The sequence below is a fragment of the Gastrolobium bilobum genome, unplaced genomic scaffold, assembly GCF_033153095.1.
Source record: "Gastrolobium bilobum isolate Gb01-03AN ecotype WA unplaced genomic scaffold, APGP_CSIRO_Gbil_v1 utg1095, whole genome shotgun sequence".
In the NCBI taxonomy this organism is placed as follows: domain Eukaryota; kingdom Viridiplantae; phylum Streptophyta; class Magnoliopsida; order Fabales; family Fabaceae; genus Gastrolobium; species Gastrolobium bilobum.
The window spans coordinates 243,797-257,998 of NW_026897243.1; the positions used below are offsets into that span (position 1 = coordinate 243,797).

Below are 14,202 nucleotides of genomic sequence, written 5' to 3' on the forward strand. Positions count from 1 at the left end.
ACATAGCTTTTCGAGATCTACGCAATGACATCTCATTTGATATATTTTATTTCTCACAAACAAAATTCAAATTTGCAACAATGATACTATAAAGATGGCACCAAAGTGGATTAACTCATCTATAAATAAGATGGCATCAAATTTCCTATTAAACACAAAACGTAATCAACTCCTATTAAATACAAAACGCAATCAACTCCTATAACATTAAATTCAAAATTCAAATAACCTCCAGCAAATTTATTTGAATTGGAGACAATCTGTAACCAACTCATAAAATTATAACGCAATCAGCTCCTATTAAATACAAAACACAATCTACTCCTATTAAATATAAAATGCAATCAACTTATTGGAGGTTATTTGAATTTTGAATTTTGAATTTAATGATATAGTACCATTATTGGGCGTGAATGAGTGCAATATATTCATAATTAGGTTCAAAACGGCAACTTATTCATAATTATTTATTAAAAAAGCAATATTTAATTTTTTTGCCTCTACCAAGTGTTTGAAAAAAAAATAGTGTACAAGGTTATTTATTTAATTATTAAAATATATACAAATTTATATAATATTCTAGCAAGTGTTTAGAATATTTATTTAATTATTTTCTTTATTAATACAGATTTTTCATATTGATTTTTGAGTTTAAATCACAAATTAAATCTTTATTTTGTTTTCTTATTAATAATAATTTTTTAAATTTTTTTGGTAATACACTATATAATACAATTATTGCAAATTTGAATTGTGTTTGTGAGAGATAAAATATATCAAATGAGATGTCATTGCGTAGATCTCGAAAAGTTATGTGGAATCAAAAAAAGAATTACCTCATTCAAAAAGTTATGGCTTTCCAAAGTTTTACAGTTCGTAAGTTGACTATTTTTGCCAAGTGTCAACACCAGATGATTCACGCCTAAATTAGGCGTGAATGCCTTGGGAGTCACGCCTAATTTGGGCGTGAATAGTCACACCTAATTTGGGCATGAATGAGTGCAATAGTTCCGTAGATAGTTTCAAAACAGCTATGTATTCATAATTATTTATTAAAATAGTAATATTTTAATTTTTTTTTGACCTTAAAGCTTAGTTCTTTACCAAGAAACTCAAGAATAAAGGATGGAGAGTGTACCCAAGGCTTCAAAAACAGAAAAGGAAGTGCCTTCAAGATCAAAAACCCCTACTTTGATTATGTTCAACAAAGTACACAAAGTTGGCTTGTTAAAAGTGAGTTCTTTCCTCCTAAAGGTGGCTTCTTGGTACTCCAATGGGTGTGAAAATGGCTCCAACCCACATAACAAAAGAGGACAGCCCATTAACTCTACAAAACAGCAACCATGGCACTCCAAGAATCGCCTTTTCCCTTGTAAGATGGTAGCTTTCTTGAGTTTAGAGTGATCAAGGAAGAAAAAAGTAGTGAAAGGTGAGAGATTGGGTAGTTTCAATGGAAGAGAGGTCAAGTAACTTGGAGAGGGAGAAGAAGAGAGGTCAAGTAACTTGGAGAGGGAGAAGAAGAGAGCTCTAGGTTTTTAGAAAGATGGTCTACGTAGGTTTAATAAAGTGTTATAGGAAATAAGGGTTTTAGTAATATTCAGCAGTCTAACTTAACATACCCGATATTAGTTACTGCACCTCAGCTAATTATTTTTCTCTCAAACTTTGTAATATTGACTTAGTATATTTTCTAGAAAAATTCATATTTTTTATTTTTATTTTTCGAGTCACTTCGTCTGTACGTATTTATACCGTGAAATACCCAGTGTTTACACTTTCATTTTGAAAAGCGACTTAATATTAATAATTATAATTTCTCTATAATTATCCTATGTTATTTATTTAATATTTTCTAATTTCATAATTAAATTATTAAAATTCCCAATTTAGTAGTGCAAGTTCTTACATTTACCCTAGCTTTTTAAAATTTTGTCCGCAAAATTAGAGACATACTTGTCCCTAAACTTGGAATATTGTCAGAGAAGCTCGTCGTCCCGCTCCCAAGTGCACTCTTCAGGCGTTCTGTATTCCCATTGTACCTTGACTATAGCAATGGTCTTGTTCCTCAGCTTCTTCTCACTATGATCAAGAATCTTGAGTGGTCCTACGGGAGTCTTAAGGTTCTCCCGTACTTCTACATCATCAAGTTGTACAATGTGAGATGCATAAGCTATGTACCTCCGGAGTAGAGATTCATGAAACATATCATGGATGTCGGCCAAGTTCGGAGGCAAGGCAAGCCGGTAGGTTATAGGTCCTACCCTACCAAGTTTCTGGTATGACCAAATGAATCTAGGGCTCAAATTCCTCACTCATAGGGCACGACCAACTCTAGTTACCGGTGAAAGTTTCACAAATACATATTCACCCTCGTTGAACTCAAGGGGTCGATGCTTATTATCGTAGTAACTTTTTTGCCAAATATGTGCTTGCTTCAACTTTTCTCTAATCTTTAAGATCTGCTGGGTAGTATCTTGGACAAAGTCCAGACCAAACAACTCCAGATCTCCAACCTCTGACCAATAAGTAGGAGTCTGACATCTCTTGCCATACAATTCCTCGTAAGGAGCCAGACCCAGGCTAGCATGAAGATTGTTGTTGTAAGAAAATTCCTCCAGTGGAAGGTGTCGATCTCATGTCTATCTTCGCTCCTAGGTGCAAGCTCTCAACATGCCTTCTAATGTCTGGATGGTCCGCTCAGTCTGTCTATCATTCTGAGGGTCATAGGCGGTACTCAGCCTCAACTGAGTGCCAAAAGCTCCCTGCAAAACCTCCCAAAATCAAGACGTGAACTTCAGGTCCCGATCACTAATGATATTCTTGGGCACCCTATAAAGCTTCACAATCTCTCGAACATACAGCTTGGCGAACTGCTCCATAGAGAAGCTCACCTTCACTGGAAGAAAATGGGAAAACTTGGTCAAACTATCCACAATGACCCAAATAGAGTCAACATCAGCCTGAGTCTTGGGCAACCCAACAACAAAGTCCATAGAAATGCTGTCATACTTTCATTGTGGAATCTCAAGAGGTTGACACAATGAATTTTATCCCATATAGGTAGTATCTCCATATCTTCAAGGCAAAAACAATAGCAGCCAATTCAAGATCATGAGTTGGGTAGTTCTCCTCATGAGACTTTAGCTGCCTCAAAGCATAAGTGACTAGTCTCTTTCTATACATCAACATGCAACCTAGTATCTTCTTAGAGGCATCACAGTACAACTCAAACTCCTCTTCAGGATCAGGAAGGGTCAACACTGGCGCAGTCGTCAACCTATCCTTCAACTCCTGAAAATATTCCTCACACTCATAGGTCACACAAATGAAGTCTCATTTCTGGTAAGATGGGTAAGTGGTAACACCATCTTAGAGAATCCTTCAATGAATCTCTGGTAGTAACCTGCCAATCCCAAGAAACTCCTAACTTTAGTAACAATTTTGTGTCTCTCCCAATCCATCATTACCTCTATCTTATTAGGGTCCACAACCACTCCTTCAATTAAGATGACATGCCCTAGGAATTTCACTTCTGAAAGCTATAATTCGTATTTAGAGGGTTTTGCATACAACTACTTTTCTTTTAAAATTCTTAGGACTATTCTCAAAATAGATCAAAATATCATCTAGAGGGTTGGTGTTTTATTCTTCTTCCACTGAATCAACACTACCATAGGCTTGCTTATATTCTTGCTCTCCACAGTTCTTATGATACATCAAGCAGATCAAGAGGTCTTCAGCAGGGTTGTAATGTGGCTTGGTTAAAGGAAGGGAAAGATTTTTGGAACGAAGCTCAATATTAAAAATTCAGATTCAGAAGAAAGGGATAAGTATAATTCGTTTCTTCTAGTTGTAACGCTTTTCTTCTTCTTTCCAGTTCTTTCTTCTCCTTCATTTGACTTTTTCTCTTTTGTCGTTCTCTTTTTAAGAACATTTTACCTTATTTTCTTTTCCCTTGTTTTTGAGTAATTTTTTTTACTCTTCTTCATTCTAACCAACTTTTCTTCCTTGGGCTTTGCCCTTTTCATTTGTACTTCTATTCATTGAACACTTGTGTAACCACAACTTACATCCACTCCTTACTTCAAAACTGAAAATTAATCTTCAATTAAGGTGAGGATTTATTTGGGGAAGTGGCTATTCACATTCAAGGGTTTTCACGAATAACAAGTCTAGGCTTAACTAAGGAATATCAGCAAAGGTTAGCTGTTTGGCCATCTAATTAAAGAAATAACATGCCTCTATCATCTCTACAAAATATATCACAGACCATTTCAATCAAGAAACAAAGCAAGTTCTAGAGTATTTCAACAGTGGAATGCACACTCAATAAAAATATTCTGTATAGGCTCAAAACCTCATGGCTATGAATGCACAGTAATTTTCCTGTTCTTTTACTCCAAAAAAAAAATTCATCACTAAAGAATGTATTCAATGAATCATCTCACTTATTGCAATGATTTTCTTAATGAAAAATTATATAAGTGCATCATCATGCTCTGAATCAATTACTAATAAAAAATTCATGCCATTTTTCCAATTAAAAATACTGAGAAAACTTTTCAAAATATTCAGAATTTTCACAAAACAGTGACTTGGGGTTTTTCAACAAAAACAATTCAAAAAAATTCAATTAAAAACATAAAAAAAACAAAATTAAACTTAAGGAAGAAAGGATTTGAGATAGTTCCATGTTTTAGCCAGATATTCTGTGTGTGCTCATGAAGCGCCTCCGGCTTATTCAATTGTGCTTAGATGAATCGCGTTTTCCCCATTCCCAGATTTAAATGTTGATGTCCTCAGCAACAGATTTAAATCTAAAAAGAAATCGCGTGAGAAATAAAAACAACTAGTCGTTATCTTGTTGTTTGTTCCCTTTTCTTCGCCTGTAAAATTCACTCAATGATAGCCATTAGTCTCAACATCTTCTCCTATATTTTTGTATTTTTTTTAATTCAAAGTAATAATAACTAAAATAGTGAAATTAAAATAAAACAGTAAAGTGTGGGTTTTCCTACCCATTAGCGCTTGTTTAACGTCTCAAGCCTGACGTACCTGGTCTACTTTCATGGTGGCTCAAAGCATGAGCTTGGTGATAACCAAGCTCCATCATTCAAAAATTGTGTCCTACCGTAGTGCTCTTCTGTATATGGATGAGGTAAAGTAGTCTCAGGAACTTTGAACTTGACTTTTACATGCTTTCCTTTGCTACTGGGCTTCTCCATCTTAACTTTTGGCTTACTTTCTTGAGAAGACTCCTCATTGTATTCTTCTTCACCTTTCTTTTCACTAATAAAGTAGACTTGGTCTTCCGATTGATCTACGGATGATGGGACTTCTTTGTCAAAGAATTTGAAAATTGCTTGCTTTCCGTCTACCCGTAAGATCAACTCACCTTTAAGTACATCAATCAGTGCTCCTGAAGTTGCCAAGAAGGGTCTTCCAAACATTACAGGAATTGTGGCATCTTCTTCAATGTCAAGGATGACAAAATCAACAGGAATGATGAATTTGTCTACCTTTACCAATATGTCCTCAATGATGCCAGAAGCTTGCTTTGAAGAGCGGTCAGCCAGTTGCACTATCGTCTTTGTGGGCTTCACTTCAGTAATCCCCAACTTCTTTATCATGGAAAGTGGCATGACATTGATGCTAGCTCCAAGATCACATAAAATATTGCCCACTTCCACTTTGCCTATACTGCATGGAATGCTAAAGCTCCCTGGATCCTTGACTTTGGTAGGTAACTTCTTTTGGATGATAGCATTACATTCCTCCATCAGATTCACCGTCTCACATTCCTGCAACTTATGCTTCCTTGATAATAGATCCTTCATGAACCTTGCATAGTTAGGCATGTTCTCTAAAGCTTCAGCAAAAGGAATGTTGATCTGCATCCTCCTGAATATGTCTAGAAACTTTGAATATTGTTGCTTCTGAATCTCTTTCTTTAATCTCTGAGGATAAGGGATTCAAGCATATGGGGAGAGATCCAATGGCTTGTTCTGTCTTTCAAGAGCTTTCTTCTTCTCCCACTTGAATAGTTTCTTTTCGGCTTTTTCAGGATTGCTTTTGTCAACTTCAATTGTATCTTTTTCCTTTTCTTCCTTCACTTCTTCAACTGATGCTTCTCCATCCTTCTTCTTTTCTTCGGGCTGCTCCTATATAGGCTGAATCACTGTCCCACTCCTAGTGGTGATAGCATTGCAATGCTCCCTTGGATTGATAACTGTGTTGCTTGGAAAAGTACCCTGAGCTCTCTCAGAAAATTGCTTTGACAACTGGCCAATCTAAATTTCCAGATTTCTTATGGAAGCTTCTTGATTCCGGTGTGCTGCTCTAGTCTCTTGCATGAAAGAAGGTGTGTCCTCTCTGAAAGCATTTGCACCTTGAATATAATCATAAGTGGTCTTGCATAGTTGTGCAAAAGCTTTCTCCCACTCAGAAGTGTTACTTTGTTGTGGGGTATGTGGTTGCACTGGAATGGGAGGATTGAGCTGATGGTTGGATTTGTAATTCAACCTTGGATGTTGATTCTGATTCTTCTGATCATACCAGAGTCCGTTTACTTCAGCATTTTCAGGTGCTCTCATGAAGTCGCAGTCTTCAGTAGCATGAGTAACTGCACATATACCACAAGTAATTTGAGGATTATTAACATAAGAGACTTGAGAATTAGCAATTTGCTTTGTGAGAGCATCTAATTGTGCTTGTTGTTTCTTATTTATTTGCAGTATTTGTTCATTCTGGGACAACAACACATCATAGCAGTATTATGTATTGCAATAACAACATAAACGCATATATGAAAATGCATACATGTCCTGTCCCAAAACATGATCAAATACTAGTCTTAAACTTACATCAAGTAAGCGTGACAACATCCATATACCATGGTATATACAATTACATAATCTCCAAAACATAACAACAAGATTATTAAATAGTGGCATAGATAACCCCTATGCTCACATCAAATAAAACCTACATGATCAGATATAAAATAACACATAGTTTGATACATAATCATCATGTCCAAGAAAACATAGGCATATAAACTAAATCTATGCATGTCACAAGCAATATCTCTACTCCGGCCTCTTGCCTCTAAAAGTATCCATCTCATGAATATCTGAAAACTGTGCCCCAGACAAGGTGGGATTTTGACAAATCTCAGTAAACTAGGGGTTCTCGAAGGATCATTTCGCCCCAAGTTCACTTTTGGTATAATAGTACAAAAATAGTATAAGCAATATAAAATCTATAGGATGCATCAACATATATATCGTGCATGTATGCTAACAAGTCTACTGGCCAGAGAACGGTATGATTTACACATGTCTGCTATTTACATTAGAAGCATAAGGCATCCACCTTATACCCACACTCAAGGATTACCATCTTGTGCGTAATACACCACATCACATATATATATAATCGTGCATCATTTCATAAATTCAAGTTCCAAATAAAACACATATATTATATTAAACAACCAGTCTCCTATGGAGTTTGGTAGAACAAACGGGGATTAAGCCTGAGAATCGAAAACTTACCTGTCAGCTAAGTCCTCCAACAACGACTTGGTGTCCAACGATCACCAAAATATCACCAACATGAAGTCCATCAAGGTCACAATCTATTTTCACAACATACATACCATCAATAAATATATACTAGCTCCTCAAGCCTAATAAGACTCTATTTCTTTTTTGTTTCGCGCACTGCAGGCTTCTTCCAAATCCCCGAGCACTAAATTTCATGGTTTTAGGCTTAGATTAATTTTACAGAAGCTCCAATAGTTCAATTAAAGACCTATATCATTAAACTAGGTTCTCTTAAGGAAAATGAAATAAAACTCAAAAACTGCATAATATTTGGATATTCATCAAGGGCAAATTCGGATATCAATATCCAGATATCCATATTTAGATATGCATATTTGGATATCATATCCGGATATTTCGTGACAGAAATGCAGAATTGCATTTCACTCGAAAAAATCCTTTAAGACTCCAATTTTTCATATAACCGAGGTCCAATACTTCGTTTTCAAGCTTGTTCATACTAGATTATCCTTAGGTTACATAGTTTTCTCTTTTTACATGCTTAAAGCTTAGTTCTTTACAAAGAAACTCAAGAATAAAGGATAGAGAATGTACCCAAGGCTTCAAAAACAGAAAAGAAAGTGCCTTCAAGATCAAAAACCCCTACTATGATTCTGTTCAACAAGGGACACGAAGTTGACTTGTTAAAAGTGAGTTCTTTCTTCCTAAAATTGGTGCTCCAATGGGTGTGAAAATGGTTTCAACCCACATAACAAAAGAGGACAACCCACTAACTCTACAAAACAACAACCATGACACTCCAAGAACCGTCCTTTCCCTTGGAAGATGGTAGCTTTCTTGTGTTTAAAGTAATAAAGGAAGAAGATAGTGGTGAAAGGTGAAAGTGTGGGTAGTTTCCATGGAAGAGAGGTCAAGTAACATGGAGAAGGAGAAGAATAGAGATCTAGGTTTTTAGAAAGATGGTATACATAGGTTTTATGAAGTGTTAGAGGGAAATGAGGTTTTTAGTAATATTAAGCAGTCTAACTTAACATACTCGTCATTAGTTATTGCACCTCAGCTAATTATTTTTCTCTTAAACTTAGTAATCTTGACTAAGTATATTTTCTTAGAATATTCATAATTTTTTTATTTTTTGAGTCACGTCGCCGGTACGTATTTATACCTCAAAATACCCGGTGTTTGCACTTTTCTTCCGAAAAGCAACTTAATATTAATAATTAAAATTTCTCTATAATTATCCTATGTCAATTATTGAATATTTTTTAATTTCATAATTAAATTATTAAAATTTCCAATTTAGCGATGAGGGTTCTTACAATGACTCTTTAGACTACAAAATAATATTCTGGGCTTTGGTATTGATAACTGCTATCCACCCTAGCAGGGATGTAGGATATGATGTATAATAAACATGTTTAGCCTGATGAGCAAGTATAAAAGGGTCATATCCCACTGTATATCTCCTTGACTGATGAACCTCAATGTTGCCATATTTATCCATTGTTGTCCCACATGCGGTGTTATCAAATCAATCATATTTAAACAAAGTCACCTTCTTTTCCCACTTGCAATCTAGCTGAATTATGTCAACTAACTTTCGGTAGTAGTCGCCCTCATCATCGTTGACCTGGAGACCTTGAACACATACACCATAATTACAACATGATGTATTTGTATTCGCTTCTACAGTTGCAAACCTATACACGTTAATAAATATATTTTTTGAACCGAGTGACAAATATTGCAGCTTCAACAGATAAACACCATGCAATATCATGTGCAACTGACGTGTTCACAACGAAGTACTCCTAAAACCATTGAGGAAACCAAGATGAAATGAATTGATCAAGTTCAAAATTTGGCCATGATCTATTTCTCGATCAGACCCATTTAGAGAAGTAACTATATAAAAAAAAATTATCATGATCACAACCACTAAACTATATACAGCCGCAACATTTGAAATCGTACTAAAAATAAATGAAATCTCACTTAATGTACGGAGCGACAATTGAACAGTTGTTTAGAATGTACCACTCCACTACTTTCTTATCCCTTCCTTCAAGAGTTGACTTACTTTATCTTCCCACGACGGCTAGCAAGCAAGAACCAGAGGAGCATTCATAGAACCATTAGAAAAAAGGGCAAATAAATAAAATATCAAAGGAGTGAAGAATGAAAGTGATGATGTGGCTGCCACGATGATACTATTGATGATTCCACGTCAGCATAGTTTTGATGATAACAAACAAGTCAAAGAAGATTGCTTGAAGGTGAAGCAACATCCAAAAGAAATCAAAACAAGAAACATGCAAGCCAAGCATCAAGTCAAGTCCAAGATCTCAATGGTATATTTATCTAGGACTTAGGAACATGTGTAAAGGTGTATAGTATTATAGCATTGCATAAGCTCAAGTCATACACATCATCAAATGCATAAATGAATCTTGAACTAACAAGTCAAACATGCATCTAAAGGTTTTTCAAATGACTTAAGCAAAAAAAAAAGAATCATGGCATTATAACAGTTACATATTCATGGCCTTATACATCCGTTAAGAAAAGTCAAATCAAATGGTTTAAATCGTTCAAAATTGGTTTGGAAAGAGTACTTACATAAAATATACTTTTCTAGTTAATTTCCATAACCAATCATATGCTTTACCAGTCATAGAAACCATATTGAAAGAAAGGAATTTTCGAAAATGTGTAAAAAGGTCACTGCCATGAAATATCCGGATATCTGACCAAGAATATCCGGATATCAATCTCCGGATATCTGATACTGAATATCCGGATATCACATATCCGGATATGTGTTTGATAAATATCCGGATATCTACTGTTTTAAACGGTTATAAACGGCTATAATCACATATCCGGATATGTGTTCGATAAATATCCGGATATCTACTTTTTTAAACGGCTATAAACAGATAGTTTTCGAATTGGGTGCCTATATAAACCCCCCTAACATCTCAAATACACACAATTCGGTCATTGATCATTTACCAAGTCTTTATCACTCATTCTAGCTTGCTTTTGCTCACATATTACTCATTTTGATCATTGCATAGACTTGAGCTTATCTTTGTTGTTAGGCTATACACCTACTAGTTCTTCAATTTGTAATATCTGTACTTTGAGAGTACATATCCACTCTTTATCACCTTCATCTTACTTCTTGAATCAAAAGGGGAGTGAACCCTTGTGTTGGTCTGCCAAGAGACGGAAGTCTTGGAAAGGAGAGTGAACCCTTGTTAGTCTACCAAGAGACAGAAGTCTTGGGAATTTGTAAAGGTTTGTCAAGCACCCGTGAAGCTTGACCGTTAGTGAAAGATTTGATCGAGCGACTTCAGTCTGGACGTAGGTCACAGTGGTAGTGACCGAACCAGGATATATCAAGTTTGCAAATCTCTCTATCCCTTATCTCTTGCATAAGCATTGATTAATCATTTGAGCATATTTAAATTCATATCTCATCAAATATTTACCTGATCTATTTTTCTATTATTTAGTCACTACACGCTGTAAATTATTTAAATTAAATAAATTGGCTTTGAAAAAGAAAAGTAAGGCATTTTAATAGAAATATTTTTAAAACTCAATTCATCCCCCCTCTTGAGTTTGAGGCCACTTGTCCAACAAGTGGTATCAGAGCTTGGACTCTTGTATAAAAGGCTTAACCGCTTCAAGAGAAGTAATGGCCTCTTTGAACAATGATATGCCTCTTGAGGGAACTTCAACTTCAAGACCTCCCTTCTTTAATGGTACAGATTATGCTTACTGGAAAAGTCGAATGCAAATCTTCCTAGAATCAAATGATTTAAGAATTTGGAACATTGTTGAAGAGGGATATAAAGTCCTAACCAAAAAGGATGAGAGCAACAATGATGTTCCAAAGAATGTAAAGGAATTTTCAGAGGAAGAAATTAAAGAAGCAAATTGGAATGCTAAAGCTAAAAACTTAATCACCAACGCTTTAGGAAGAGATGAATATTTTCGTATAGCTTCCTGTAAAACCGCAAAAGAAATGTGGGATGTGTTAGAAATAACGCATGAAGGAACTAGTGAGGTTAAGGTCTCTAAAATTCTAGGATTAACTAGAGAATTTGAACTATTTGAAATGAATGATGGTGAAACCATACAAAGTATGCAAAAGAGATTTACTCATATCATCACACATTTAGATGCATTAGGTTCTACATACACTAACTTTCAATTAGTTACGAAAGTTTTGAGAAGCTTGAACAGGGACTGGCAACCTAAGGTGACAGCTATTTGTGAATCAAAAGACTTGAAGACCATGTCCATTGCCACACTCTTTGGAAAACTTCAAGAGCATGAATTAGAACTGACAAGGCTAACTTTGAAGGAGCAATCCAAAAAGAAAAGCAAAGGAATGGCTCTCCAAGCAACAGGCTCACTCTTTCAAGCTGAAGAAAAAGAAAAGAATCTATCCGATGATGAATTGGATGAAGAAGAAATGAGTTTCTTTGTAAAGAAATATGGAAAATTCTTCAAAAGAAGAAACCCATAAAGAAGATTTCCCTTTCCATCAAAAGGAAAAACAAAAAATGAAGGATCACCTAAACAAAACATTACATGCTACGAATGTGGAAAAACTGGTCACTACAAAACCGATTGTCCAAATCTCCAAAATAAAGACAAAAATGAGAAAAGACAATCAAAAGAGAAGAAATGATTCAAAAAGAAAGCCTATGCAGCTTGGGATGAAGATTCAAGCTCTCCCAATAATTCAAGTGAGGAAGAAGCCAACGTATGTTTCTTGCAAGATTCTAAAGCTTCAAATAAAGTAAGCAAAGAAATACAACATATGTGCTTCATGACTATGGAAGATGGCAATGAATCGGAATCCGAGGTAAACTCGACTTGCTCTACAACTTCTCTTTTATATGAAGAACTGCAAGATTTATTTGAAGAATTACATAGTGAATCTTTAAAGCATATTAAAACTCTTAAAGAATTTAGAAAAACTATTAGATCATTAGAAAAACAAGTTGCATGTCTAAACAAAGAAATAAAAAATTTAAAGGATGAAAATGAGACACTCAAGATGATTGATGCTAGTGCAAATTGTATTAAATGTTTATCATCAAATAATCATGCATCATCATCATCATGTACTTCATGTGAAAAGATAAAAAACGAAAATGATGATCTAAACAAAATGCTAAGCAAATTCACATGTGGTAGAGATAACTTGAATATACTTCTTGGAAAACAAAGATGTATGTTTAACAAATCAGGGTTAGGATTCAACACTAACAGTCAAGAAAAATCTTACAAGAATTTCTTCATTTCACCATCCTACATGACTAGTAGTCCTTTCATTAAATGCTTTCATTGTGGTGGAAAAGGACATAGTGCATCCACATGTAAGATTAGAAAGAATGGAGTTAGTAGTCAAAAGAAAATATGGGTTCCCAAGGGAACAAGATCTATGACTAACACACAAGGACCCAAACAGATTTGGGTACCAAAGATTAAACGTTAAAACTGTTTTGTAGGTATACTTGAGAAGCATTTCATCCAAATGGGTATTGGATAGTGGCTGTTCAAGGCATATGACAGGAGACATCACCAAATTTCTCTCAATCACAAGGAAAGAACATGGACATGTATCCTATGGGGACAACAACAAAGGGAAGATCCTTGGCATTGGGAAAGCTGGTAACTCTTCTTCAACCTGTATAGAAAATGTTTTACTTGTTGAAGGTCTTAGACATGACTTGCTAAGCATCAGTCAATTATGCGACAAAAATTTTAAAATTATTTTTGATTCAAAATATTGCAAAATTGAAAGTTTAAATGATGGGCAAGTTAAGTTTAAGGGCTATAGAGTGGATAATATCTACATAATTGATCTAGATGGTATGTCTTCAAATTACGACAGTTGCTTGGTTAGTAAGGAAAATGATTCATGGTTATGGCACAAAAGAATTGCACACATTGGCATGAATCACTTAAACAAATTGATCTCTAAAGACTTAGTAATTGGTCTTCCAAAGCTTAAATTTCAAAATGACAAATTATGTAATGTATGTGTAAAGGGAAAACAAGTGAAGGCATCTTTCAAATCTAAAAATATTGTTTCAACTACTAGGCCTTTACAACTGTTGCACATGGATCTTTTTGGACCTACACAAACTATGAGCTTTGGTGAAAATTACTATGCATTTGTCATTGTGGATGATTTTTCTCGCTTTACATGGACATTATTCCTTGCTCATAAAATTAAAGCTTTTCAAGCATTTAGAAAATTAGCCAAGTTTATTCAAAATGAAAAATCTTTGAACATTGTTTCTATTAGAAGTGATCATGGGGGAGAATTTGAAAATCAAGATTTTGAAATGTTTTGTGATGAAAATGGAATTCAACACAATTTTTCCACTCCTAGGACTCCGCAACAAAATGGAGTTGTAGAAAGGAAAAACCGTGTCCTGTAAGAACTTGCAAGGACAATGATCAAGGAAGTTGCAAGCCCTCAACATGCCCTCAACATGTCCTCCAGGATTCGATGATGTTTTTGTGTATGGGGCGTTCTATTTATAGGTGGAAGAGGAGTGGCAATCTTGGAAATCCTTTGGAGTTGGGTTTTTGCGTGAAG

General features: G+C 35.1%; 1 protein-coding gene across 1 annotated transcript; it reads right to left on the reverse strand.

Moving 5' to 3' along the window:
• Positions 1 to 1,976: 1,976 nt before the first annotated feature.
• LOC133305145 (uncharacterized) lies at positions 1,977 to 2,993 on the reverse strand. Its single transcript, XM_061505279.1, has 4 exons — positions 2,892 to 2,993; positions 2,671 to 2,762; positions 2,340 to 2,580; positions 1,977 to 2,273 (listed from the first exon to the last, which is right to left on the reverse strand). The coding sequence occupies exons 1-4, from the start codon at positions 2,991 to 2,993 to the stop codon at positions 1,977 to 1,979; spliced, it is 732 nt and encodes a 243-aa protein (XP_061361263.1).
• Positions 2,994 to 14,202: the final 11,209 nt, after the last annotated feature.

Excerpts from the sequence above, each read along its gene's own strand:
- LOC133305145 (XM_061505279.1), bottom strand. The coding sequence starts at position 2,993 with ATGGACTTTGTTGTTGGGTTGCCCAAGACTCAGGCTGATGTTGACTCT. Across the intron at positions 2,763-2,891 it reads CCCATTTTCTTCCAGTGAAG|GGAGCTTTTGGCACTCAGTT; the intron begins GTGAGCTTCTCT and ends GAGGTTTTGCAG. Across the intron at positions 2,581-2,670 it reads ATCCAGACATTAGAAGGCAT|CCTGGGTCTGGCTCCTTACG; the intron begins GTTGAGAGCTTG and ends TCTTCATGCTAG.